The sequence below is a fragment of the Ranitomeya imitator genome, chromosome 2 (genome assembly GCF_032444005.1).
Source record: "Ranitomeya imitator isolate aRanImi1 chromosome 2, aRanImi1.pri, whole genome shotgun sequence".
Lineage (NCBI taxonomy): Eukaryota > Metazoa > Chordata > Amphibia > Anura > Dendrobatidae > Ranitomeya > Ranitomeya imitator.
The window spans coordinates 380,429,526-380,455,687 of NC_091283.1; the positions used below are offsets into that span (position 1 = coordinate 380,429,526).

Here is a 26,162-nt window from a genome sequence, read left to right on the forward strand (position 1 = left end):
GCGTTTTTCCAGGACGTCCCCCTGACAGCACATTGGAGGACGTCCTCCTCCTCCTTGCAGGGACAGGAAATACAACACGAGAGGTTAAAAGGTCCCACTCCACCCCATTTCCCTCAGTGTGTTTTTCCTGTCCCTGCATGGAGGGACACACGAGAGGAGCAGCACAGCACAGCGCGGAAGCTTACCGATCCGGAGGGCTCGGGGGATCGTGCGGCTGGGCCAATATCCTTCCCCCGCAACAAAAGCCCGAGGCAGAAACTTCCCGGTGGGGAGTCCCTCTGCCTAGAGACCAGTCGAGCGGACGGGCTCCTGGGTTGAACCGCTTCCTCCCGGGAGGGGGCTCTCGGTTCAGGCGCCAGGAGAAGAGGCGCCGCATGGAGGAGGATGCGGCAGCAGGAGCAGCGTGCGTTCCACACAGTGGAACGCGGATGTAAAATCCTTATACCAGGCAGTACTTCCGGTATCGACGCAGGTAAGGTGACGTCAGATCCGGGGGAGGCACCATCTCGGCGTGCGTTCCACCTTGTGGAACGCGGAAGTAAGCAGTCTTAAGGGCGCAAAAAATCTCAGGGCACGCACAGATCGTCATCCAGCGCTCCTTCTGGTTAAGAGAGCGCCAGATTTGAATCCCTGCAGAGTATTATCGGCAGCAGGACACTGAAGTGTGTGTATCCGTGCTAGCAGGCTGCTGGAAAATGCCGGAGACTAAGGGTGAGTGCAGCAGAAGCTGCTATATCCCTTATTTGTGTGGGAGATCACATGTTTATTATGGGCATCTCTCCACAGAGTATACGGAGAACAGAAATGAGACGGGGGTAAGTGCGCAGTGCACGGATTACATATATACGCCTGCACACACACTGAGCCATTCTTATTCTTATATTTAGGATGAAGAGGCCACTCAGACTCCCCTCCCTCAGACAAAAAAGTCTGGAAAGATGTTAAAATCTAAGAGGTGTTCTATATGGAAGCTGGCAGAAGCATACAAGAAAGATCTCTGCAGCTCGTGTGTTGAAAAGATTGTTAGAGAGGAACAACCATCAATGTTATCGGAGATGAGGAGTATAATCCGTGAAGAGGTCCAGAATTCCTTGGCCTCAATGTCTCAACGGGACGTGTACAGTCCGGGCCCGGCTCGTAAGAGACCAAGAAGGGATCCAGAACAAGAAGATCAGGATGATTCGTCAGAGGCGGAATCAGAATACAGAGGTTCTGATCAAGAAGAAGGAGAATTGCCAATGGAAGAACAGGAAGGAAGAAGGTATTACTTTCCAGTAGAAGACACAGAAGAGCTGGTTCAGGCGGTCAGACGTACTATGCAGATGAAAGAAGATCCACGTCCGAGATCTAGACAAGACCAGATGTTTGGAGGGCTCACATATCGGGAACGGACAGTGTTCCCTGTGAGCGAACATATTCGTCAGATGATATCACAAGAATGGAAAGACGCGGAGCGAAGATTGGTGATGTCCAGAGATTTTAAGCCGCCTCCCGTTCGATCCAGAAGAGATCAAGATTTGGGAAGAAGTTCCTAAGGTGGATATCCCAATAGCCAAGGTGGCAAAGAAAACATCCATACCTTTTGAGGATTCATCTAGTCTCAAGGATGCAATGGATCGCAAGGCGGATATCCTTTTACGTCGAGCCTGGGAGACTTCAGCAGCCTTAATAAAGACTAACATCGCAGCCACATCTGTAGCAAGATCCATGTTCCTGTGGATGGAACAATTAGAGGAACATTTAATTAATAAAACTTCTCGGGCAGATATAATTGCCTCTCTGCCTATCATAAAGTCAGCCACGGCCTTTATGGCGGACACATCAGCTGAATCTGTTAGATTTGCGGCTAGAAATAGCTCCTTGTCCAATGCAACCCGTAGGGCTATTTGGCTTAGATCTTGGTCGGGGGATAATGCATCCAAAAACAAATTGTGCCATTCCATTCTCAGGTTCCAGAATATTTGGCCAGGCGTTAGATGATATTTTAGAATCAACAGCTGACAGTAAAAAAGGGTTCCCCGAGGAAAAACCCAGGAAATTTCAGCCCTTTCGGAGAAGACCTCTCCCCCCCTCCCCCCGCAGGCAACCGGAGTATAGAGAACAATGGAGGTCAGGCAGAGGAGCCTTCAGAGGTTCCTATGAACAGAAGGGGAAGAAATTCCTTGTTCGGTTCAAACTATAGACCAAGGAAACAATGACGCCATAGGGATAGGCGGGAGACTAAGCCTCTTTCTAAAATACTGGAGTCGGATCTCAGACAACAGTTATGTCCTCAAAATAATCTCAGAGGGTTACAGAATAGAGCTAATTTCCCGCGTACCACAAAGGTGTATTGCACCAACAGTGGTAGCTACAAATTCCCCTATGTTCACAGACCTACAAAATCTGTTCGTCTCTCGGGTCATAGTTCGGGTTCCCTCTCCAGAAATAGGCAGAGGTCATTATTCCTCTCTATTCTCAATTCCAAAACCGTCAGGGGAATCCCATACGATAATAAATTTGAAACCTCTGAACGTATTCGTCAAATACAAACGATTCAGAATGGAATCAGTCAGGTCAACAATTCACCTTATAAACAAGGATTCGGTAATGTGCACTCTCGATCTGAAGAGTGCGTATTATCAGGTTCCGATACACCCCTCATCTCAGGATCTTCTGAGATTCTCGGTAAGATTCCCGGACCAGACCTGCCACTTCCAATTTCAATGCCTCCCATTCGGTCTAGCATCTGCTCCAAGAATTTTCACAAAATTGGTAGCAGAAGTGGTGGCTTTCCTAAGAAACCAAGGAATAACAATAATTCCACACTTGGACGATTTTCTGGTTGTAGCACGAACAAGGGATATTCTGCTGCAGCACAGAGATCGGGTCATAGTTGTATTGGAACAACTAGGATGGGTGGTAAACCGGGAAAAGTCGCATCTAAGACCAGAATCCCGTAAAATATTTCTAGGAGTACTAGATTCTACAATCAGACAAACCTTCTTACCAAGGGACAAACGAATCTCAATAAAAAAGATGATCTTAGAATTCCAGAGAAGTCCAGTCACGATAAGAGCGGCTATGAAGGTCTTGGGGAAGATGACAGCTTGCATCCCGTGTGTCAGATGGGCTCAGGCTCATTCAAGACCATTACAAGAACAAGTCCTCATGGTATGGGATCGTTGTCGTTCGTCATTAGACAAAACACTGCAGCTATCAATGAAGGTAAGAAGATCGCTACGATGGTGGACCCAGGACTACAATCTAAGAATGGGCGTCCCTTGGATATCAACCCCTTGCGTGGTAATCACCACGGACGCAAGTCAGTGGGGATGGGGAGCGCACTTGGAAGGAAAATTCTTTCAAGACAAGTGGCCCGAAGAGATCAGTCAGATGTCATCAAATTACAGAGAACTATACGCAGTTTGGGAAGATCTCAGAAGAAACCATTCTCGCCTAAAGGACAAGCACGTAAAAATCCTATCCGACAACATGACAGCGGTATCCTTCGTGAGACATCAGGGAGGTTCCAGACACAAGGCGCTTCAGGATCTAGCGCAAAGAATTTTTGCCTGGGCAGAAAACGTGGTCCTATCAATAACAGCAGTACATCTGGAAGGATCTCAGAACATGCTAGGCGACTATCTAAGCAGAAGCAAAGTTTATCCAACCGAATGGGAACTAAATCAAGAAATGTTCCAAATACTTTGCCACCGTTGGGGAACGCCCAGGATAGACTTATTTGCCACAAGAAAAAATGCGAAAGTGCCCAAATTTTATTCCCTCAACCCTTCAGACATGCCGGAAGCAGTCGACGCCTTAAGTCAAGCATGGAACGAACCTCTGTCTTATGCGTTTCCCCCAATAGCACTTATCCCAGTAGTGCTCAGGAAGATTCAAGAAGCCCAGGCAACAGTGATGACGATTGTACCATTTTGGCCGAAGAGAAGTTGGTTCCCATTGTTGGGAGCCATGACAACGGAAAACCCTATCAAACTCCCGTTATGGAAAGATATAATTCATCAGGGGCCCGTTCTACACCAAGACCCGGAGAGATTACATCTATCAGCATGGCTCCTGAGAGGGACATCTTGAAATCCAGAGGTCTTTCAGATGAAGTAATTACAACCATCCAGGCTAGTAGGAAGCCTGTCACCTCAGCCATCTACCACAAAATCTGGAGGAAATTTTGTATGGAAGGTGGTGGGTCGGCCGTGATTCCGGGAGCCTTAGATATTCCTAGAGTCTTAAATTTTTTACAAAAGGGCTTTAATTTGGGGCTCAGGCCAAGTATGATTAAAGTCCAGATCTCGGCCCTTAGTACTTTCCTGGATTATCCATTAGCCTCCCACCCCTGGATAATCAGATTTGTGAAGGCCATCCAGAGATTACGGCCTACCTTAAGACAGCTAGTTCCTACATGGGACTTAAATCTGGTCCTCAGGGCTCTGTGTAAAAATCCCTATACTCTTGAGGAGGATATGCCTATTTCAATTCGTACCTGGAAGACGGCCTTCCTAGTAGCAATAACAACAGCTAAACGTGTAGGGGAAATTCAGGCCCTATCAATTAAGGATCCATATCTTCAGGTCCGAGAGGACCATATAATCCTAAAATTAGATCCAGCTTTTATCCCTAAAATAGCCTCAGCTAGAAATCGAGACCAGGAAATAATTTTACCTTCCTTTTGTGAGAACCCTTCTAATGAAAAAGAACAGGCTTTACACTCCCTTGATGTTAGGCAGGCAGTATTAAATTATCTGGAGGCCACTAGCTCCTGGAGGAAAGATTCTAATCTTTTCATTCTATTCGGGGGTAAGAATAAAGGTAAAAAAGCTTCCAAGGCTTCAATAGCTAGATGGATCACCACTATAATTTCAAAAGCCTACTCATCTGAAGGGGTAGCCTGCCCAACAGGGATTAGAGCACACTCTACTAGGGCTGTTTCAGCATCATGGGCTGAGCGAGCAGGAGCGTCCCTAGATCAGATTTGCAAGGCCGCAACTTGGGCCAGAGTAAACACGTTCTGTAAGCACTATAAGCTAGACGTAGTAGCAGCTCAGCAGACGTCTTATGGGAGAAAGGTTCTCCAAGCAGTTGTCCCACCCTAAGCAAAGTTTTCTTTGGTATTCTCCAATGTGCTGTCAGGGGGACGTCCTGGAAAATGGGTATTATACCTACCGATAATTCGGTTTCCAGGAGTCCATCCTGACAGCACCGTTATTTCCCCCCCTATGTATGCCAGTTCATATGCTGTAATATGTTTGGTTAATAAAGTATTCAAATTAGATCTATTCATGGTGTGGTACTTGTCAAAACACTGAGGGAAATGGGGTGGAGTGGGACCTTTTAACCTCTCGTGTTGTATTTCCTGTCCCTGCAAGGAGGAGGAGGACGTCCTCCAATGTGCTGTCAGGATGGACTCCTGGAAACCGAATTATCGGTAGGTATAATACCCATTTTTCTCCTGAATGACTCATTGCAACGTACAGCCAACAACGCTAGTGTGAAAGTAGCCTAAGGCTGCCGTCCACTATCAGTATTTGGTCAGTATTTTACCTCAGTATTTGTAAGCCAAAACCAGGAGTGGGTGATAAATCCAGAAGTGGTGACGTGTTTCTATTATACTTTTCCTCTAATTGTTCCTCTCCTGGTTTTGGCTTACAAATACTGAGGTAAAATACTGACCAAATACTGATAGTGTGACGGCAGCCATACTCTGCAGTCACCAACAAAATGCCTGCTCACTGGGTTCCTGAATATCATCCTCTCTAATCCCTTAGCAAACACCCAGAAGGGGAGGAGAGGAGACATCACACATGTCAGCAGACTCCGCCCATAATTACTGCAGTGCTGTAATGTGAGCTAGTTGTACACTAGGTTTTTCTGAAATTTCAGCAGCTGCTCCCCCTAGTGTTGAAAAGTGGAAATTCCAAAACTTTTCAAATTATTTTTCATATTTTACTAAATTATAAACAAATGATAACATGTTTTAAGAAAATGTAATCATTAATTCTTTACATTTTTACAATTTCTGAAAAAAAATTTTTTTTGATGGCACCTTCCCTTTAAGCCTGGTTAATAATGGAGAGGTGTCAGTAAGACAAAACAACGGATAATAGGAGCTGCCCCATAGATTAACATCGGGCCGAGTGCTATGCTATTTTTTATCGCATTGCACTCGTCCGTATTACGGTCTAGTGTGACTCCAGCCTTATTAAAGGATACATGAAAACTTATTATTTTGTAATCACTATTACTCAAGTGACCCCCAACCCTTATATTTAATATGCGGTCTGGCCTGTTGATTGAATAGAGGTGCTGCATTGCCCCCCCACAGTCCCCAGACCTCAACCCAATCAAACACTTGTGGGTAGAGTTGAAGAAAAAGCTGTATACATACCCGAGTCGACTTTTATGTACCAACTTTGGGAATGTGTATAAAATAGCTGGGATCAGATTTTATTCGAGACATGCTTGATGGAGAGTATGCCCAGAAGTATTCAGCCAGTGTTGAAAGCCAAAAGGTGGATTTACAAAATACTGACAAAATAATAACAATTTTAAAGGAGTAACATTGTAGTGATATGACAAGAATCTGCATAACTAATCATGTGATAAATATAGTTGCAAGTCAAATTTATGTATGAGATAGCCAAGATGATCGTCTATAAAATGATGGTAGTCTCACGTTTGAAGCTGTAATGGATGGTGAGATATGGAGCCTGAAAGTCCAAACATTGTTAGGCTAAGTTTACACTAGGCATTTTTGCGGCTTTTTTTATGCGCTTTTGTATGTAAATTTTCAGCTGCATTTTCAAGTACAAGCAAGTCTATGAGATTTCAGAAATCTCATGCACACAGCTTGTTTTTTCTGTTATCAGGATTTTGTGCTTTGCGTGTTTTTCATCCATTGAAATGAATGGTTGGTGAAAAAAACGCACCCAAAATGCAGGTATCAGGGTTTGCTTCATTTTTGTGCCAATACTCGATTCTATAGAATAGGACTTTATTTCAACACTAAAGTTTATCAGCATGCACAATAAACCAATCTAGCATGCCAAAACCGCAGCAAAAAAACCAAGGAAAACATGTTTTTTTTCTGCAGCTTCTTTCCTGCCAAGAGATCAAGTTTCGCTGCAGGAAACAAATGCTGAAAACATGCCTAGTGTGAACTTACACATTTGCTAGTCAGTTAGTGAATATATGTATGTAGGTGGTAAAGTCCTGGATGGGAGGTATACAGTGGGCACGGAAAGTATTCAGAGCCCTTTACATTTTTCACTCTTTGTATCATTGCAGCCATTTGGTAAATTCAAAAAAGTTCATTTTTTCACATTACTGTACACTCTGCACCCCATCTTGACTGAAAAAAACAGAAATGTAGAAATGTTTTGCAAATTTAATAAAAAAGTAAAACTGAAATATCACATGGTCATAAGTATTCAGACCCTTTGCTCAGACACTCATATTTCAGTCACATGCTGTCCATTTCCTTGTGATCCTCCTTGAGATGGTTCTACTCATTCATTGGAGGCCAGCTGTGTTTAATTAAACTGATAGGACTTGATTTAGAAAGGCACACACCTGTCTATATAAGACACCTCAGAGTGCATGTCAGACCAAATGAGAATCATGAGGTCAAAAGAACTGGAGCTCAGAGACAGAACTGTGGCAAGGCACAACAGAATTTCTGCAGTACTCAAGGTTCCTAAGAGCACAGTGCCCTCCATAATCCGGCCGGGTTCACACTGCGTTAGCAGCAGCCCGTTCAGCACATACGCTAACGGGCTGCTGTTAACGCAAGTGCCGACGTTTACATCGCGCTAGCACAGATAGAGCATCTGCTAGCTCTATCTGCGCTAGCAGTGAAGGACCCGGAAACGCTGCAGCCCGCGTCTCAGGGTCCGTCACTCAATGAGGGCACATCCCTAGCGAACGCCCATTGTGGGAGTGCGCTAGCGATGCGTCCGACATTGCAGTCAATGGTGGCCTTAACGGACTAAGTTATACCGCGTTTATGCCGCGGTGTAACGTAGTCGGTCTAACGGTCTGCCAGGACGCAATGTGAACCCAGCCTTAAACTGCAGAGGTTTGGGACCACCAGAAGTCTTCCTAGACCTGGCCATCCAGCCAAACTGAGCAATCGTGGGAAAAGAGCCTTGGTGAGAGAGGTAAAGAGGAACCCCAAGATCACTGTGGCTGAGCTCCAGAGATGCAGTAGGGAGATGGGAGAAAGTTCCACAAAGTCAACAATCACTGCAGCCCTCCAGCAGTAGGGCCTTTATGGCAGAAGCCTCTCCTCAGTGCAAGACATATGAAAGCCAGCATAGAGTTTGCTAAAAACAGATGAAGGACTCCCAGACAATGATAAATAAGATTCTCTGGTCTGATGAGATGAAAATAGACCTTTTTGGTGATAATTCTAAGCGTTATGTGTGGAGAAAACCAGGGACTGCTCATCAAATGCCAAATACAATCCCAACAGTGAAACGTGGAGGCAACATCATGCTATGGTGGTGTTTTCAGGTGCAGAGACAGGACTACTTGTTGTCATTGAATGAAACATGAATGCAGCCAAGTACAGAGATATCCTGGATGAAAACCTCTTCCAGAGTGCTATGGACCTCAGATTTGACTGAAGGTTTACCTTCCAACAAGACAATGACCCTAAGCACACAGCTAAAATAACAAAGGAGTGGCTTCAGAACAACTCTGTGACCATTACTGACTGGCCCAGCCAGAGCCCTGACCTAACCCAATTAACCCCTTCCCGACCCATGACGCCACGTAGGCGTCATGAAAGTCGGTGCCAATCCGACCCATGACGCCTATGTGGCGTCATGGAAAGATCGCGTCCCTGCAGATCGGGTGAAAGGGTTAACTCCCATTTCACCCGATCTGCAGGGACAGGGGGAGTGGTAGTTTAGCCCAGGGGGGGTGGCTTCACCCCCCCGTGGCTACGATCGCTCTGATTGGCTGTTGAAAGTGAAACTGCCAATTAGAGCCATTTGTAATATTTCACCTATTATAACTGGTGAAATATTACAATCCAGCCATGGCCGATGCTGCAATATCATCGGCCATGGCTGGAAACACTAATGTGCCCCCACCCCACCCCACCGATCGCCCCCCCAGCCCTCTGATCTGTCCAGTATACTGCTCCGACTCCCCTCCGTCCTGTGCTCCGCTCCCCCCGTGCTCTTGTCCGCTCCCCCGTGCTCCAATCACCCTCCCCATGCTCCAATCACCCCCCCGCACTCCGATCCACCCCCCCGTGCTCCGTTCCACCCCCCCGTGCTCCGTTCCACCCCCCCGTGCTCCATTCCACCCCCCCGTGCTCCGTTCCACCCCTCCCGTGCTCCGATCCATCCCCCCATGCTCCGATCCCCAACCCGTGCTCCCCCCACCCCATCATACTTACCGATCCTGCCGGGGTCCGTCCGTCTTCTCCCTGGGCGCCGCCATCTTCCAAAATGGCGGGCGCATGCGCAGTGCGCACGCCGAATCTCGTTCCAAAGTGCATTTTGATCACTGAGATATAATCTATCACAGTGATCAAAATAAAAAAAATAATAAATGACCCCCCCCCCTTGTCACCCCCATAGGTAGGGACAATAAAAAAATAAAGAATTTTTTTTTCCCACTAATGTTAGAATAGGGTTAGGGCTAGGGGTAAGGTTAGGGGTAGGGTTAGGGGTAGGGCTAGGGTTAGGGGTAGGGTTAGGGTTAGGGGTAGGGTTAGGGGTAGGGCTAGGGTTAGGGGTAGGGTTAGGGTTAGGGGTAGGGTTAGGGGTAGGGCTAGGGTTAGGGTTAGGGCTAGGGTTAGGGTTTCAGTATGTGCACACGTATTCTGGTCCTCTGCGGATTTTTCCGCTGCGGATTTGATAAATCCGCAGTGCTAAACCGCTGCGGATTTATGGCGGATTTACCGCGTTTTTTCTGCGCATTTCACTTCGGTTTTACAACTGCGATTTTCTATTTGAGCAGTTGTAAAACCGCTGCGGAATCCGCACAAAGAAGTGACATGCTGCGGAATGTAAACCGCTGCGTTTCCGTGCAGTTTTTCCGCAGCATGTGTACAGCGATTTTTGTTTCCCATAGGTTTACATTGAACTGTAAACTCATGGGAAACTGCTGCGGATCCGCAGCGTTTTCCGCAGCGTGTGCACATACCTTTAGAATTAGGCTATGTGCACACGGTGCAGATTTGGCTGCGGATCCGCAGCGGATTGGCCGCTGCGGATTCGCAGCAGTGTTCCATCAGGTTTACAGTACCATGTAAACCTATGGAAAACCAAATCCGCTGTGCCCATGGTGCGGAAAATACCGCGCGGAAACGCTGCGTTGTATTTTCCGCAGCATGTCAATTCTTTGTGCGGATTCCGCAGCGTTTTAACCTGTTCCTCAATAGGAATCCGCAGGTGAAATCCGCACAAAAAACACTGGAAATCCGCGGAAAATCCGCAGGTAAAACGCAGTGCCTTTTACCCGTGGATTTTTCAAAAATGATGCTGAAAAATCTCACACGAATCCGCAACGTGGGCACATAGCCTTAGGGTTAGGGTTGGAATTAGGGTTGTGGTTAGGGTTGTGATTAGGGTTATGGCTACAGTTGGGATTAGGGTTAGGGGTGTGTTGGGGTTAGTGTTGGAGGTAGAATTGTGGGGTTACCACTGTTTAGGCACATCAGGGGTCTCCAAACGCAACATGGCGCCACCATTGATTCCAGCCAATCTCGTATTCAAAAAGTCAAATGGTGCTCCCTCAATTCCGAGCCCCGACGTGTGCCCAAACAGTGGTTTACCCCCACATATGGGGTACCAGCATACTCAGGATAAACTGCGCAACAATTACTGGGGTCCAATTTCTCCTGTTACCCTTGTGAAAATAAAAAAATGCTTGCTAAAACATCATTTTTGAGGAAAGAAAAATGATTTTTTATTTTCACGGCTCTGCGTTGTAAACGTCTGTGAAGCACTTGGGGGTTCAAAGTGCTCACCACATATCTAGATAAGTTCCTTGGGGGGTCTAGTTTCTAAAATGGGGTCACTTGTGGGGGGTTTCTACTGTTTAGGCACACCAGGGGCTCTGTAAACGCAACGTGACGCCCGCAGACCATTCCATCAAAGTCTGCATTTCAAAAGTCACTACTTCCCTTCTGAGCCCCGACGTGTGCCCAAACAGTGGTTTACCTCCACACATGGGGTATCAGCGTACTCAGGAGAAACTGGACAACAACTTTTGGGGTCCAATTTCTCCTGTAACCCTTGGGAAAATAAAAAATTCTGGGCTAAATAATTAGTTTTGAGGAAAGAAAACGTATTTATTATTTTCACGGCTCTGCATTATTAACTTCTATGAAGCACTTGGGGTTCAAAGTGCTCACCACACATCTTGATAAGTTCCTTTCGGGGTCTAGTTTCCAAAATGGGGTCACTTGTGGGGGGTTTCTACTGTTTAGCCACATCAGGGGCTCTGCAAACGCAACGTGACGCCCGCAGAGCATTCCATCAAAGTCTGCATTTCAAAACATCACTACTTCAATTCCGAGCCCCGGCATGTGCCCAAACAGTAGTTTACCCCCACATATGGGGTATCACCGTACTCAGGAGAAACTGGACAACAAATATTGGGGTCAAATTTCTCCTGTTACCCTTGGGAAAATTAAAAAATTCTGGGCTAAATAATTATTTTTGAGGAATAAAACGTATTTATTATTTTCACGGCTCTGCATTATTAACTTCTATGAAGCACTTGGGGGTTCAAAGTGCTCACCACACATCTTGATAAGTTCCTTTCGGGGTCTAGTTTCCAAAATGGGGTCACTTGGGGGGGGTTTCTACTGTTAAGCCACATCAGGGGCTCTGCAAACGCAACGTGACGCCAACAGAGCATTCCATCAAAGTCTGCATTTCAAAACGTCACTACTTCACTTCCGAGCCCCAACATGTGCCCAAACAGTGGTTTACCCCCACATATGGTGTGTCAGCGTACTCAGGAGAAACTGGACAACAACTTTTGGGGTCAAATTTCTCCTGTTACCCTTGGAAAAATAAAAAATTGCAGGCTAAAAGATCATTTTTGAGAAAATAATTTTTTTTTTTTATTTTCATGGCTCTGCGTTATAAACTTCTGTGAAGCACTTGGGGGTTCAAAGTCCTCACCACACATCTAGATTAGTTCCTTTGGGGGTATAGTTTCCAAAATGGGGTCATGTGTGGGGGAGCGCCGATGTTTAGGCACACAGGGGCTCTCCAAACGCGACATGGTGTCCGCTAACGATGGAGATAATTTTTCATTCAAAAAGTCAAATGGCGCTCCTTCCCTTCCAAGCCTTACCATGTGCCCAAACAGTGGTTTACCCCCACATGTGAGGTATTGGTGTACTCAGGAGAAATTGCCCAACAAATTTTAGGATCCATTTTATCCTGTTGCCCATGTGAAAATGAAAAAATTGAGGGTAAAAAAATTTTTTGGTGAAAAAAAAAAGTACTTTTTCATTTTTACGTATCAATTCGTGAAGCACCTGGGGGTTCAAAGTGCTCACTATGCATCTAGATAAGTTCCTTGGGGCGTCTAGTTTCCAAAATGGGGTCACTTGTGGGGGAGCTCCAATTTTTAGGCACACTGGGGCTCTCCAAACGTGACATGGTGTCCGCTAAAGAGTGGAGCCAATTTTTCATTCAAAAAGTCAAATGGCGCTCCTTCCCTTCCAAGCTCTGCCGTGCGCCCACACAGTGGTTTACCCCCACATATGAGATATCAGCGTACTCAGGACAAATTGGACAACAACTTTCGTGGTTCAGTTTCTCCTTTTACCATTGGGAAAATAAAAAAATTGTTGCTAAAATATTATTTTTGTGACTAAAAAGTTAAATGTTCATTTTTTCCTTCCATGTTGCTTCTGCTGCTGTGAAGCACCTGAAGGGTTAATAAACTTCTTTAATGTGGTTTTGAGTACCTTGAGGGGTGCAGTTTTTAGAATGGTGTCACTTTTGGGTATTTTCAGCCATATAGACCCCTCAAACTGACTTCAAATGTGAGGTGGTCCCTAAAAAAAATGGTTTTGTAAATTTCGTTGTAAAAATGAGAAATCGCTGGTCAAATTTTAACCCTTATAACTTCCTAGCAAAAAAAAAATTTGTTTCCAAAATTGTGCTGATGTAAAGTATACATGTGGGAAATGTTATTTATTAACTATTTTGTGTCACATAACTCTCTGGTTTAACAGAATAAAAATTCAAAATGTGAAAATTGTGAAATTTTCAAAATTTTCGCCAAATTTCCGTTTTTATCACAAATAAACGCAGAATTTATTGACCTAAATTTACCACTAACATGAAGCCCAATATGTCACGAAAAAACAATCTCAGAACCGCTAGGATCCGTTGAAGCGTTCCTGAGTTATTACCTCATGAGGGGACACTGGTCAGAATTGCAAAAAACGGCAAGGTCATTAAGGTCAAAATAGGCTGGGTCATGAAGGGGTTAAGCATCTCTGGAGAGACCTGTAAATGGCTGTCCACCAACTTCACCATCCAATCTGATGGAACTGGAGAGAATCTGCAAGGAAGAATGTCAGAGGATCCCCAAATCCAGGTGTGAATAACTTGTTGCATGACTCCCAAGAAGACTCATGGCTGTACTATCTCAAAAGCGTGCTTCTACTCAATACTGAGCAAAGGGTCTAAATACTTATGGCCATGTGATATTTCAGTTTTTCTTTTTTAATAAATTTGCAAAAATTTCTGCATTTCTGTTTTTTTCAGTCAAGATGGGGTGCAGAGTGTACATTAATTTACCAAATGGTTGCAATGAAGCAAAGAGTGAAAAATTTAAAGAGGTCTGAATACTTACCATACCCACTGTATATCACCAATGTCGCTAGCCTTGGTGACGTAGGTTCCAGAGAAGAAGGTTCCAGTAACAATAGGTTGCTGAAAAAGTTTTAATGGGACTGGATTTTGTGTCCAGGTTTTAGTAGAAACCTGAAGAGCTTGGGTGGAAATGGTCACTCCTTTATCTCCGGTCCAGGATTTGCCGGGCCTATTTAAGGCAGCTGAGCTGGCTCGGAGCGGTCAGTGTGTGGGAGGAGGAAAGGACTTCTGTTCGTTAATCTCTTCTAGAGATTGAGAGAGGACTTTATTCTAAATGGGTGAACCCATGATATGTAGAATGGCTCTAAGGACACTTTGAAGACATGGCCATACCACGAATTGCGCAACAAAATTAGTGTAACACTGAGCTGCTAGTGCACCTTTAAATAAAAACGAGAGGGGTTCAATTATCGTACATTATGTCACCCTACGCAATATTCTTGTGGCAAGTACTGGTATGATGTTCTCTCGTGAAGGCCTCTTCATGGAGTTGTCCAAGTGGTCTCCAGACCAGCCTCCACCAAATATTGCTTCCATTACAAAAGAGGAACTAAATTCAGAAGAGGTTAGACCTCCATTGCTCCATTCAATCCTCCGGTCTTCATTTGGATACCACATGTTCAATGAATGATATGATGGGGCATTTATGAGGGAACGTTACATTGGTCCTACTTCCAGGATTATGGTGTGGTGTGGCATTATGCATGGAAAACCTGGACTCTTATAGACTTCATACCAGGAACACTAACAGCTTGAACAATTTGGCGTTACATTGATTTTGTCATGGAACCAGTGATGCAACCATTTCTCCAAGGTTTCTAAGGAGTTGTTTATCAGCACAACAACTCCAGCCTGTATGTTGCTCATGCTAGTATGAGGAGCCTGCTCTTCCTAAACGTGCTACCATTGCTTGCTGCATCTCCGGATCTGTCTCCCTCGAGTACATCTGGGACGTCATTGGTGGCAAATTGCAAAGGGAAATGCCAACAATGGATCTTGATTTGCATGCAAAATTAGTGTTTCCACATTTTCATAGTTTGGTTATCATTAACATATTTATCTATCCTGTAATTTCCATAATTCAAAGACTTTTCCTTCTTGATGATGCAGTTTCAATTTTGAGGAGTGTATAAGGGCCATTTTCTTTTGTGATTTCTCTGATGTATAACAAGACTTGATTTCTCTGTAAAACATTTCTTACAAAGTGAACAAGAAGTGAACAATCTGAACACGAAAAAGGCTTCTTTCCCAAGTGTATTCGTTGATGTTTTACAACATCTGGTTTCCTACTAAAATATTTTCCACATTCTGAGCATAGAAATGGCTTCTCCCCTGTGTGACTTCTGTGATGTCTAACAAGACTTGATTTCTGGTTAAAACATTTTCCACATTTTGAACATGAAAATGGCTTCTCCCCTGTATGAATTCTCATATGTCTAGCAAGATCTGATTTCTCTGTAAAGCATTTCCAACATTCAGAACATGAAAATGGTTTCTCCCCTGTGTGAATTCTCTGATGCTGAACAAGATGTGATTTCTGTGTGAAACATTTCTCACATTCTGAACATGGATATGGCTTGTCCACTGTATGAACCTTTTGATGTTCAACATGCAGTCTGTGATTATTATTTTGCTTAGCAAACTTTGGAGAATCAGGAGATAAAACCTGCTGAAAAAGATTGGATGATTTAATTTTTCTCAGAAAGGCTGGAGCAATAACTTGGATAATGGCATTTTCTTCACCGTTATCTGATGTGATGCCTTGATATCTGAAATCTGAAAATATCAGAGAATAAATATGATTTTTCAATAGCAGTGCTTTGAAATTAAATTAGCATTTGTAATATATATATTTAGAATATTTCTATATAATCATTTAGACACAAATTTCATTAAGATTCAAGTATCAACTGTTTCACTCCCTGTTGATGAGTGGCTTAAATTTTTAATTTGTCCCCCCCCCCCCCCCCTCATCAAACAGCCATAATGTTTTATTTTTCCATGAACATTGAATTATGAAAACTTTTTTTTCAAGATGTTTTGTAGTTATGAATGAGACCCTTCAATTTAATGTAATTTTTATGGTGTCATTGTGCAGTAAAAATGACCTGGAAACATACTGTATATTTTTTTTTGTAATGAAAACGCCCCCTCGGCTTATACTTGAGTCAATTGTCCCAGAAAGCCAGCGGGGAGGGGGAGCGGCGGGTCACAGAGGCAGGAGCGAGTGGCTGCTGCTAAAGCCTGTGCGGCTGCTAAAGAGAAATTAATATTCATTTCTCTGTAATAGCGCACAGTGACAACCACCGGTTTCCAGCACACATCCTACATACCTTCCTTCGCGCCCTCGCTGCATCTCGTTCGTTACAGCGCCAGCAGCATTTTCGGCCGAGTGATCACATGGCCCCCCTCACTAAGGTAATGAATATGCACGCCTCTCCACTCCCTTTTAAGAAAAGCAGGTTTCTCTTTTAGTTGTGATCTAGGGACTTTCCCCAATACATATCCACTTAAGCTCTTAGTCACAGCTAATTCCATGATGTGCTCTCCAGCATCTTTTCAGATTCCCAATTATTTTCAAAAACTATTAAGCACACTTTAAAACAGTAGAATAAAGCATTTGTACCTTAATGATCCTCAAAACGCTTTTTATAATGCTGCCTCGGTACACAGCTATACTCACTCTTCTGACCAGACAAGGGTGCGACTGCTACAGCCAATCACTAATCGCAGTTATGGCCAATGCGCTTTCAGTTTGGCCAGAATATGGCTGCGGTGATCACACATCCATAAGGTCAGCATAATAGGTATGGAGATTGGCCCTGTTTTTTTTTGGTCCCGAAAAAGCATCATGTCATTTTGCACATTACATTTTGGCATTAATATTATAAATAAAGTATTTTTCTCATATGGTTTAAAAAAAATCAGATATTTTTTCCAGTTAAATATGTGACAAATTTTTTCAGTGTAAATTCTACAATACAGAATTACACTAGCCAGTGACTAAGTCAAATTTATTGGCCCCTACTCACCTGTGCCGTTACCTGTTGAAATCTCCTCTTTACACCGCTCATCATCACTCGCATATATCTCTATATTATTAAAATGGGTCCGATTTTCACCCTGAAACAAAGATTGTAAAAGTTGAAGCCAGATTGAGAAGAACAGAAAAGATCATAAATTAACATGATGACCAAAAATCAAACCAGTCGGCTTCTATCTTCTATTGTATCCAGCAGTCTCTATAACCAGAGAATTGTGAGAAGTTCTAGACAACATCTAATTTCTGTGATCAGCTTTATCTGGTCATCTCCACCAAGTACAAAACATGCACTAAATGGACACATTATTACGGACAGCCATATAGTAACATATTGGAGCTCCTTTGGCCTCAGGAACTTCAGACTCAAGAGTGGCAAGGTTTTATGTTATTCACCTTACATTTATTATGCCTTGGAGCTTAATCAGTTTGGATTGAACAAAATGAATACTCAACAAATTTTCTGGACAAATTTGAGCAAACTAATGAGCTCCATACCAAAGTAAAGAAAGTGAGAAAGAGGATGTCATGTGTGGTGTAAAGGTAAAGAAGAAACCAAATGGAGTTGTGCAGAGGACTGAACCAAGCTGTGTGTTGGCAAGACAGATGAGTGCCTAGGTATTTTTATTTTCACCCTTTTGCTATCACAGCCGTCTACAGTATGGGGGAGATTTCATGACACCTCTACATCTACCTGATGATCCTGAGGAACATTGAGATTTTCCGGTTTACAGCGCTGTGGTAGAAGAGGACGGGGACATCTCTCTGGTGTTGTCCTCTTACTGGATAGAACTGGAGGAAACACATACAGGGACTGAGTTCATTCTTTACATACAGATAATTATAGGCTGTGTGTATTTATTCTTGTCTATTACCTGGTGATGTGAGGGGCTGGGGAACCTCCATCATGACATCCTTGTACAGCTCTTTGTGTTCTTCTAAATAATCCCACTCCTCCATGGAGAAATAGACAGTGACATCCTCACACCTTATAGAAACCTGTCACAATGATATTGTGTCATCATCCGAATCTGTTCATAGTGTTACTGCATAATGTTTCAGCATTCCCAGCAGTGTCACCTCTTCAGTCAGCAGCTCAATCATCTTATAGGAGAGTTGTAGAATCTTCTGGTCATTGATGTCCTCATGTATCACGAGGTGAGGTGGAGGCCCCGTGATAGGGCTCAGGGCTATTCCCCATTCCTCAGACATAGGGGCCTGACAGTTCTCATTAAAGTTCTTCTTCACTACTGTGTAATCCTGGTTATGGAGAGACATATTAATCAATCTCACTGCAGACATTTACAGAGTCCTCACCTCTCCAATTCTATCCATCTGTTCTTCCCATAGATAAGAATGCACCTCTATGCTGACGACACACAGATCTACATCTCTGGACCAGATATCACCGCCCTACTAACCGGAATCCCTCAATGTCTGTCCGCTATTTCATCCTTTTTCATTGCTAGAGTTCTAAAACTTAATATAGACAAAACAGAAGTCATCATCTTTCCCCCATCTCACTCGACCCCCACAACAGACCTATCCATTAAAGTAAATGGATGCTTGCTCTCCCCAGTCCCACAAGCTTCCTGCCTTGGGGTAATCCTCGACTCTGATCTCTCCTTCAAACCACACATCCTATCCCTTTTCACTTCCTGCCGACTTCAACTTAAAAATATTTCCCGGATCCGTACATTCCTCAACTAAGAATCTACAAAAACCCTAGTCCATGCACTCATCATCTCCCGCCTTGACTACTGCAACCTCCTGCTCTCTGGCTTCCCCTCTAATACACTTGCACCCCTCCAATCTATTCTAAACTCTGCTGCCCAACTAATCCACCTGCCCCTCCGCTATTCCCCAGCCTTTCCCCTCTGTCAATCCCTGCACTGGCTCCCCATTACCCAGAGACTCCAGTTCAAAACCCTAACCATGGCATACAAAGCCAGCGATAACCTGTCTCCTCCATACAGCTGTGATCTAGTCTCCCGGTACCTACCTGCATGCAACCTCGATCCTCACAAGAGCTCCTTCTCTACTCCCCTCTTATCTCCTCTTCCCACAATCGCATACAAGATTTCTCCAGCGCATCGCCCTACTCGAACTCTCTACCACAACATATCAGACTCTCGCCTACCATGAAAACCTTCAAAAGGAACCTGAAGACCTACCTCTTCTGACAAGCCTACAACCTGCAGTAACCACCAAACCGTTGCACGACCAGCTCTACGGTCACCTACTGTATCCTCACCCATCCCTAGTAGATTGTGAGCCCTTGCTGACAGAGTCCTCTCTCCTCCTGTACCAGTCATGACTTGTATTGTTTAAGATTATTGTACTTGTTTTTTGTTATGTATACCACTCCTTATGTAAAGCACCATGGAATAAATTGCGCTTTAATAATAAAAAAAAACAATAATAATGTCACCAGAATCTCTCACCTCTCCAGTAAGCCAAAAGAGGATCTCTAGGGTGAGGTGTAATATCCTTTCCACCATCTTGTCCCTGTCATTATCCATGCTTGATGGGTCAATCAGGAAAATTCTCTTAAAAGATTTCCAGTGAGAGGATCCAATATTGTAGAGACCTGAATGGTAAAAAGATGAGTCGATGCAACATCTGTACCAAAGCCAGGTATGACTGGGCTAAATCCTAGTACTGCAGGTCTTGATTAGATTCACCTGGCTAGCTTTAACCAAGAACCAGAAAGTGGGTTCTCCTTTAGTCAGTCTGCCGAATGAAGCAGAGTGGATTAGGTTGAAGCTGGAGAGTGACCAGCCAAAAAGTGAGCTGTAATTGGAAGCGAAAAGCCATGGTCTCTCTCTGAATGTAAAGCTGCACGTGACAGCTGGGAGACAAGCCATAGTCTCTCTGAATGGTGACAGCTAGGACATCTGAACAGTCTGTATGTCAGAGCTGCAGAGTAACATGTGGAAGCTGCTGCTTTTCAGTGTGAACTGTGCACGGACCTGAACACTTATTTTTGGTGTTGGAAGATGCTGGAACTCAGGCTGAAGGGGATACCGAGACTGGTAGGACGATACCTCGTCTCTGTATAAAGTTTGCTCTGGGAGAAAGGACTGATGTCTGTATAGGTGAGCCTGCACTGACATATACGGTTGTGTGAAAAAGTGTTTGCCCCCTTACTGATTTCATATTCTTTTACATGTTTATCACATTTAAATGTTTCTAATCACCAAATGGAAAAATTAGACAACGATAACACAAGTAAAACAGAAAATGTAGTTATTAAATGGCAGTCTTCTTTTATTAAGGGAAAGAAACATCTAAACTTACAGGGCCCTGTGTGACAAAAAAAGGGATTGCCCCCTAAACCTAATAACTGACTGCAGTTGTTGCTGCTAAGGGTGGCCCAATCAAGCATTTGCGATAACTGGCAACAAGTCTTTTACAACACTCTGGAGGAATTTTAGCCCATTCATCTTTTCAGAATTGTTGTGATTCAGCCACATTCGAGTTCGAGAGTTTCCGAGTATGAACCGCCTTTTTAAGGTCATGCCACAGCATCAGTCGAATTTAGGTCAGAATTTTGACTACTAGGCCCTCCAAAGTCTTAATTTTGTTTTTCTGAAGCCATTCAGAGGTGGACTTGCTGGTTTGTTTTGTATCATTATCCTGCTGCATAAACCAAGTGTACTTCAGCTTGAGGTCACAAACAGATATTCTCTAACAGGACTTCTTGGTAGACAGCAAAATTCATGGTCCATTTACCACAGCAAGTCTTCCAGGTCCCAAAGCAGCAAAACAGCCCCAGATCATCATATTTTACTGCTTGTATGATGTTCCTTTTCTGAAATGCTGTGTAAGTTCTACACCAGATGTAATGGGACACACACTTTCTAAAAAATTAATATTTTGTTTCGTCAGTCCACAGAGTATTCTCCCAAAAGTTTTGTGGATCATCAAGATGTTTTCTGGCAAAACTGAGACGAGCCTTTATGTTCTTGTTGCACAGCAGAAGTTTTTATCTTCGAACTCTGTCATGCAAGCCATTTTTGCCCAGTCTCTTTCTTATGGTGGAATCATGAACACTGACCTTAACTGAGGCCTGTAGTTCTTTGCATGTTATTGTCGAGTCTTTGAGACCTCTTTGATGAATCGTCACTGCGCTCTCAGGGTAATTTTGATCAGGCGACCACTCCTGGGAAGTTTCACCACTGTTCCATGTTTTTGCCATTTGAGGATAATGGCGCTCACTGTGGTTAGATGGAGTCCAAACGCTTTAGAAATGTTTTCATAACCTTTTCCAGACTGATTGATCTCAAATACTTTGTTTCTCATTTGTTCCAGAATTTCTTTGGATTGCGGCATGATGTCTAGCTTTTGAGGATCTTTAAGTCTACTTCACTTTCTGAGGCAGTTCCTATTAAAAGTGACCTCTTGTTTGAGAACAGGTGTGGCAGTAATCAGGCCTGCGTGTGGCTAGGGAATTTGAACAGTGCTTTCCAAAGATATGATAAACCACAGTTAATTTATGTTTTAAGGGGGGAGGGGGCCATCACTTTTTCACACAGGACCCTGTAGATTTGGATTTCTTTTCCTCTTAATAATAAAGACCTTCATTTAAAAACTGCATTTTGTGATTACTTGTGTTATCTTTGTTTAATATTTACATTTATTTGGTGATCTGAAACATTCAAGTTTGAGAAACATGCAAAGAATAGGAAATCAGGAAGGGGGCAAACATTTTTTCACACAACTGTATATGCCTGTTGAATATACTGTTTATGTGCTAATATAGCAATGTCTAGCAGAATAGGCTGTTTAGATTTTGAATCCCTTGGAATTTTATAAAAGCAATAAAACTGCACGTTTGGACCAAACTGCGTTGCCTGTGTGAGTGCTACCTCATGCTTACCTATAGACGTGAATCCCCACAATCTTAAAGATCCCATGTAATAATACAATTACTGGAGATGATAAGGGAAAACATGATAAGATATAACATTTAAATGTAAGGACAAGAACTGCTTAGGCTACAAATTGTCTGTACTGATTACATTAGCAGAAAGTGCAGGAAGTGATGGAGAACCTAAGGCACCATTGAGATCTGGAGCGGTGGTGGATCGTTAATGTATTACTATTTTTATAGCATTCAGAGAGTCTTTTATATATCCACTTATAAAACCTATTGATTTTAGACCACACGCGATAACAAGCAGTTTCTGCCTCGGAGTCAGCTCGTCTGTCAAGAAGAATGGGCAAAACGTTTGGTCTCTATATGTGCAAAGCTGATAGAGACAGACTCAAAAAGACTTACATCAGTAATTGCAGCAAAAGGTGGTCCTACAAATAATTGACTTAGGGGGCCTGAATACAAATGCATGTCACAATTTTCAGATTTATATTTTTAAAATACTTAGAAATCCAGGTATCATTTCCGATGCACTGTCCTGATGTCACCTGCATCTGCGTCCCCACCTGTATCTGCGTCCCCAGCACCATCTGAGGTCAGGGCAGAAGATGCAAAGACGTCACTACATCAGCGATCGCCACACAGCAGAACGGATCTGCCTGTAAATCTGCTGCACTCCGCTACTATAGTGGAGTGAGGGGCAAGCACGTGTAGGTCATAAACGTAGTATCGTATTTGTGAGGGTATTCTGTGTTTCACAGGCCAGAAAGAAAGTTATGTATATTAACATGCAGCAATGAAAATACAGGCCCAGCGCTGAGGGGGTTAATGCCCCCTTTGCCTAATGTGCGCACAGGACCTGTGATGAGGTCACAGGAGGGGAGGAGTCAGGGGTCACATGATCAAGGGCCTCAGTGTATGCAGGGCTCTGCTGTGCTGGTTAGTCAAGCATACAGATTTTTGATTATGTGATGCTCCTCTGATATAATATGTGGCATGGGACTACTATGTGATAACTCATACGGTGGATAGCATTTTGTTGATGCACTATGAGGAGACATGTTACATAATAATTTCCTCTCTTTATGTTATGATGTTTGTTTATTTTTCCATGTAAGTTATATCTGTTTGTATATGTTACAGAAGGACATTAATCTCTTGAAAAAGGCTTTTCAGCCGAAACATTGAGAAAAAGAAAATAACGATATATGTCCGTTGAAAGTTTGTTGGAAGAATATTTTTGGAATCCCACCGCTGTAATAATTTTTTGAAAATAAAGAATAATTAATAAATAAGAGCAAATTTCATGAACTGTAGTGTGCCGGAGTTTCTTTATATATTATTGTTATTTCCAGAGCACCTCCTATTAAAGTGAGCACCTTCCTCATTGTAAAATATGCTGTGCTGATTGTCATGGTGCTGGATGAGGGGAAGTTTCTGTGTGTGGTCAGGAGAGGTTTACAGGGTGGATGTAACAGGGCCGTGTTTGTACGAGGTGTATGGAGCGGAGCCGTGTTTGTACGAGGTGTACGGAGCGGAGCCATGTGTATGAGGTGTACGGAGAGGAGCCGTGTGTGTATGAGGTGTACGGAGAGGAGCCGTGTGTGTACGAGGTGTACGGAGAGGAGCCGTGTGTGTACGAGGTGCACGGAGAGGAGTCATGTGTGTACGAAGTGTACGGAGAGGAGTCATGTGTGTAAGAGGTGTACGGAGAGGAGTCATGTGTGTACGAGGTGTACGGAGAGGAGCCGTGTGTGTACGAGGTGTACGGAGAGGAGCCGTGTGTGTACGAGGTGCACGGAGAGGAGTCATGTGTGTACGAGGTGTATGGAGAGGAGTCATGTGTGTAAGAGGTGTACGGAGAGGAGTCATGTGTGTAAGAGGTGTACGGAGAGGAGCCGTGTGTGTATGAGGTGTACGGAGAGGAGCCGTGTGTGTACGAGGTGCACGGAGAGGAGCCGTGTGTGTACGAGGTGTACTGAGCAGAGCTGCGTGTGTACGAGGTGTACGGAGAGGAGCCGTGTGTGTACGAGGTGTACGGAGAGGAGCCGTGTGTGTACAAGGTGCACAGAGAGGAGCCGTGTGTGTACGAGGTGTACGGAGCAGAGCTGCGTGTGTACGAGGTGTATGGAGTGGAGCCGTGCGTGTATAAGGTGTACAGAGAAGAGCTGTGTGTACGAGGTGTACGGAGCGGAGCCGGGTGTGTACGAGGTGTACGGAGCAGGGTCGTGTGTGTTCGAGGCATATGGAGCAGAGCCATAGGTGTATGGAGAGGAGCCGTGTGTATGAGGTGTACGGAGTGGAGCCGTATGTGTACGAGGTGTACAGTGGAGCCGTGTGTGTATGATGTGTACGGAGTGGAGCCGGGTGTGTACGAGGTGTACAGAGGAGCCGTGTGTATGAGGTGTACGGAGTGGAGCCGGGTGTGTACGAGGTGTACAGAGGAGCCGTGTGTATGAGGTGTACGGAGTGGAGCCGGGTGCGTACGAGGTGTACAGAGGAGCCGTGTGTATGAGGTGTACGGAGTGGAGCCGGGTGTGTACGAGGTATACAGAGGAGCCGTGTGTATGAGGTGTACGGAGTGGAGCCGGGTGTGTACGAGGTGTACAGAGGAGCCGTGTGTATGAGGTGTACGGAGTGGAGCCGGGTGTGTACGAGGTGTACAGAGGAGCCGTGTGTATGAGGTGTACGGAGTGGAGCCGGGTGTGTACGAGGTGTACAGAGTGGAGCCGCGTGTGTACAAGGTGTACAGAGGAGCCGTGTGTATGAGGTGTACGGAGTGGAGCCGGGTGTGTACGAGGTGTACAGAGGAGCCGTGTGTATGAGGTGTACGGAGTGGAGCCGCATGTGTACAAGGTGTACGGAGCAGGGTCGTGTGTGTACGAGGCATACGGAGCAGAGCCGTAGGTGTACGGAGAGGAGCCCTGTGTATGAGGTGTTCGGAGTGGAGCCATCTCATCTGGTGTAGCCAAAAAAGGAAAAAGTCGAATGTTACTAAGATTTCAGTCTACTTACTGGTGAAGTAGATGAGCTCCGGGTCAACGACACATAGCAGAGTGAAAACACGATGATGAAGGTCTTTACTGTAGAAATCACACATGAAGCAATCCAGTGAAAAAAAGCAAAAAAAAAGCAGCAACACTTCGTTCTTTGGTGGCGTATAAACCTTAGTCCTTTATTACAAAAAGTTTTTCATGGACATGGTTTTACGGGCAGGACAAGTGCAGATAAAACAGGCAAATGAACAGGACGACTGCCTTTTCGCGTTAAGATACGCTTCCACGGGTCCATGGGTAACAAGTAATATGTCATTTCCTTTTATGCCTCATCATGTGACGGCATTTGAATATCATTAAAATACATTTGTAAAAAGTACCAATAGAACTATACATTTAAAATGACAAACATTTTTACAAAAAACAATTATCGTCGATCATTTCTATGACTTGATCTGATATTACTAAAGCACATTCACAGGAAGCAAGAGTAGTCTAATCTTTCATTAAGTACTAAGGGACCTTGCGCGTTTGCTTTGATGATCCATTTTGCCTCTCATCTCAAAAGAATTTTATTATGATCTCCCCCACTTGGTAGGAATTTAACTACTTCTAACCCTGCAAAACGCAGGCAACGAGGATTTGACTCATGCTTCTCTTGAATGTGGCTTATAAATCTTGGTGCCCCTTTAAGCACCCCTTTAATCAGCGTCGGTCACCCCTGGTGGCGTCACAAACTTTTATGATTCAACTAACCCCTTTAAAGACAGTCCCTTTAACATGGACGCCCAGGGCCACGGACCGGGTCGCCGCCGCCGTGACACATTTCTTTAAGTACCAGACCCGGTACCGAGTACCCTACGGCCCTGGCGGGCGTTCCAAATAATTTTACAAGCCAATGTATATAGCAAGGAAACTAATGGCTCAGCATTGGATTGATGTTTTCTCAGGAACAATAACTGAACTTAAAACTAAAGTTAATTGGCTGTTGATGGAAAATCATGTCCATCATACAAGAGGAACTTTGGCTACATCTACGATAAGTTATAGGTTCCGTGGTAAAACACCCTACGGTTGGCCCAGACACGTTTGTAAGAGATAGAGGTTTATGAAGCTGTTTGATGTCTAATCTAACAGGGAGAAGGACTTGGGGATCCTAGTTAATGATAAACTTACCTGGAGCAGCCAGTGCCAGGCAGCAGCTGCCAAGGCAAACAGGATCATGGGGTGCATTAAAAGAGGTCTGGATACACATGATGAGTGCATTATACTGCCTCTGTACAAATCCCTAGTTAGACCGCACATGGAGTACTGTGTCCAGTTTTGGGCACCGGTGCTCAGGAAGGATATAATGGAACTAGAGAGAGTACAAAGGAGGGCAACAA

At 44.2% G+C, this 26,162-nt stretch overlaps 1 protein-coding gene and 1 long non-coding RNA gene across 2 annotated transcripts in view; both read left to right on the forward strand.

Moving 5' to 3' along the window:
- LOC138664059 (uncharacterized) overlaps window positions 1-26,162 on the forward strand; it is a 205,456-nt gene that overhangs the window by 26,617 nt on the left and 152,677 nt on the right. The window lies entirely within an intron of this gene.
- Window positions 142-2,128, forward strand: LOC138664039 (uncharacterized). The gene is made up of 2 exons (XM_069750452.1): window positions 142-815; window positions 888-2,128. Exons 1-2 carry the CDS (start codon window positions 696-698, stop codon window positions 1,533-1,535), a joined length of 768 nt encoding a protein of 255 aa, XP_069606553.1. The 5' UTR covers window positions 142-695; the 3' UTR covers window positions 1,536-2,128.

What these genes read in the sequence shown, in the direction of transcription:
- LOC138664039 (XM_069750452.1), top strand. Translation starts at nt 696, where the DNA reads ATGCCGGAGACTAAGGGTGAGTGCAGCAGAAGCTGCTATATCCCTTAT. An exon ending in AGAACAGAAATGAGACGGGG is followed by an intron (nt 816 to 887) that starts GTAAGTGCGCAG and finishes TCTTATATTTAG; the next exon opens with GATGAAGAGGCCACTCAGAC.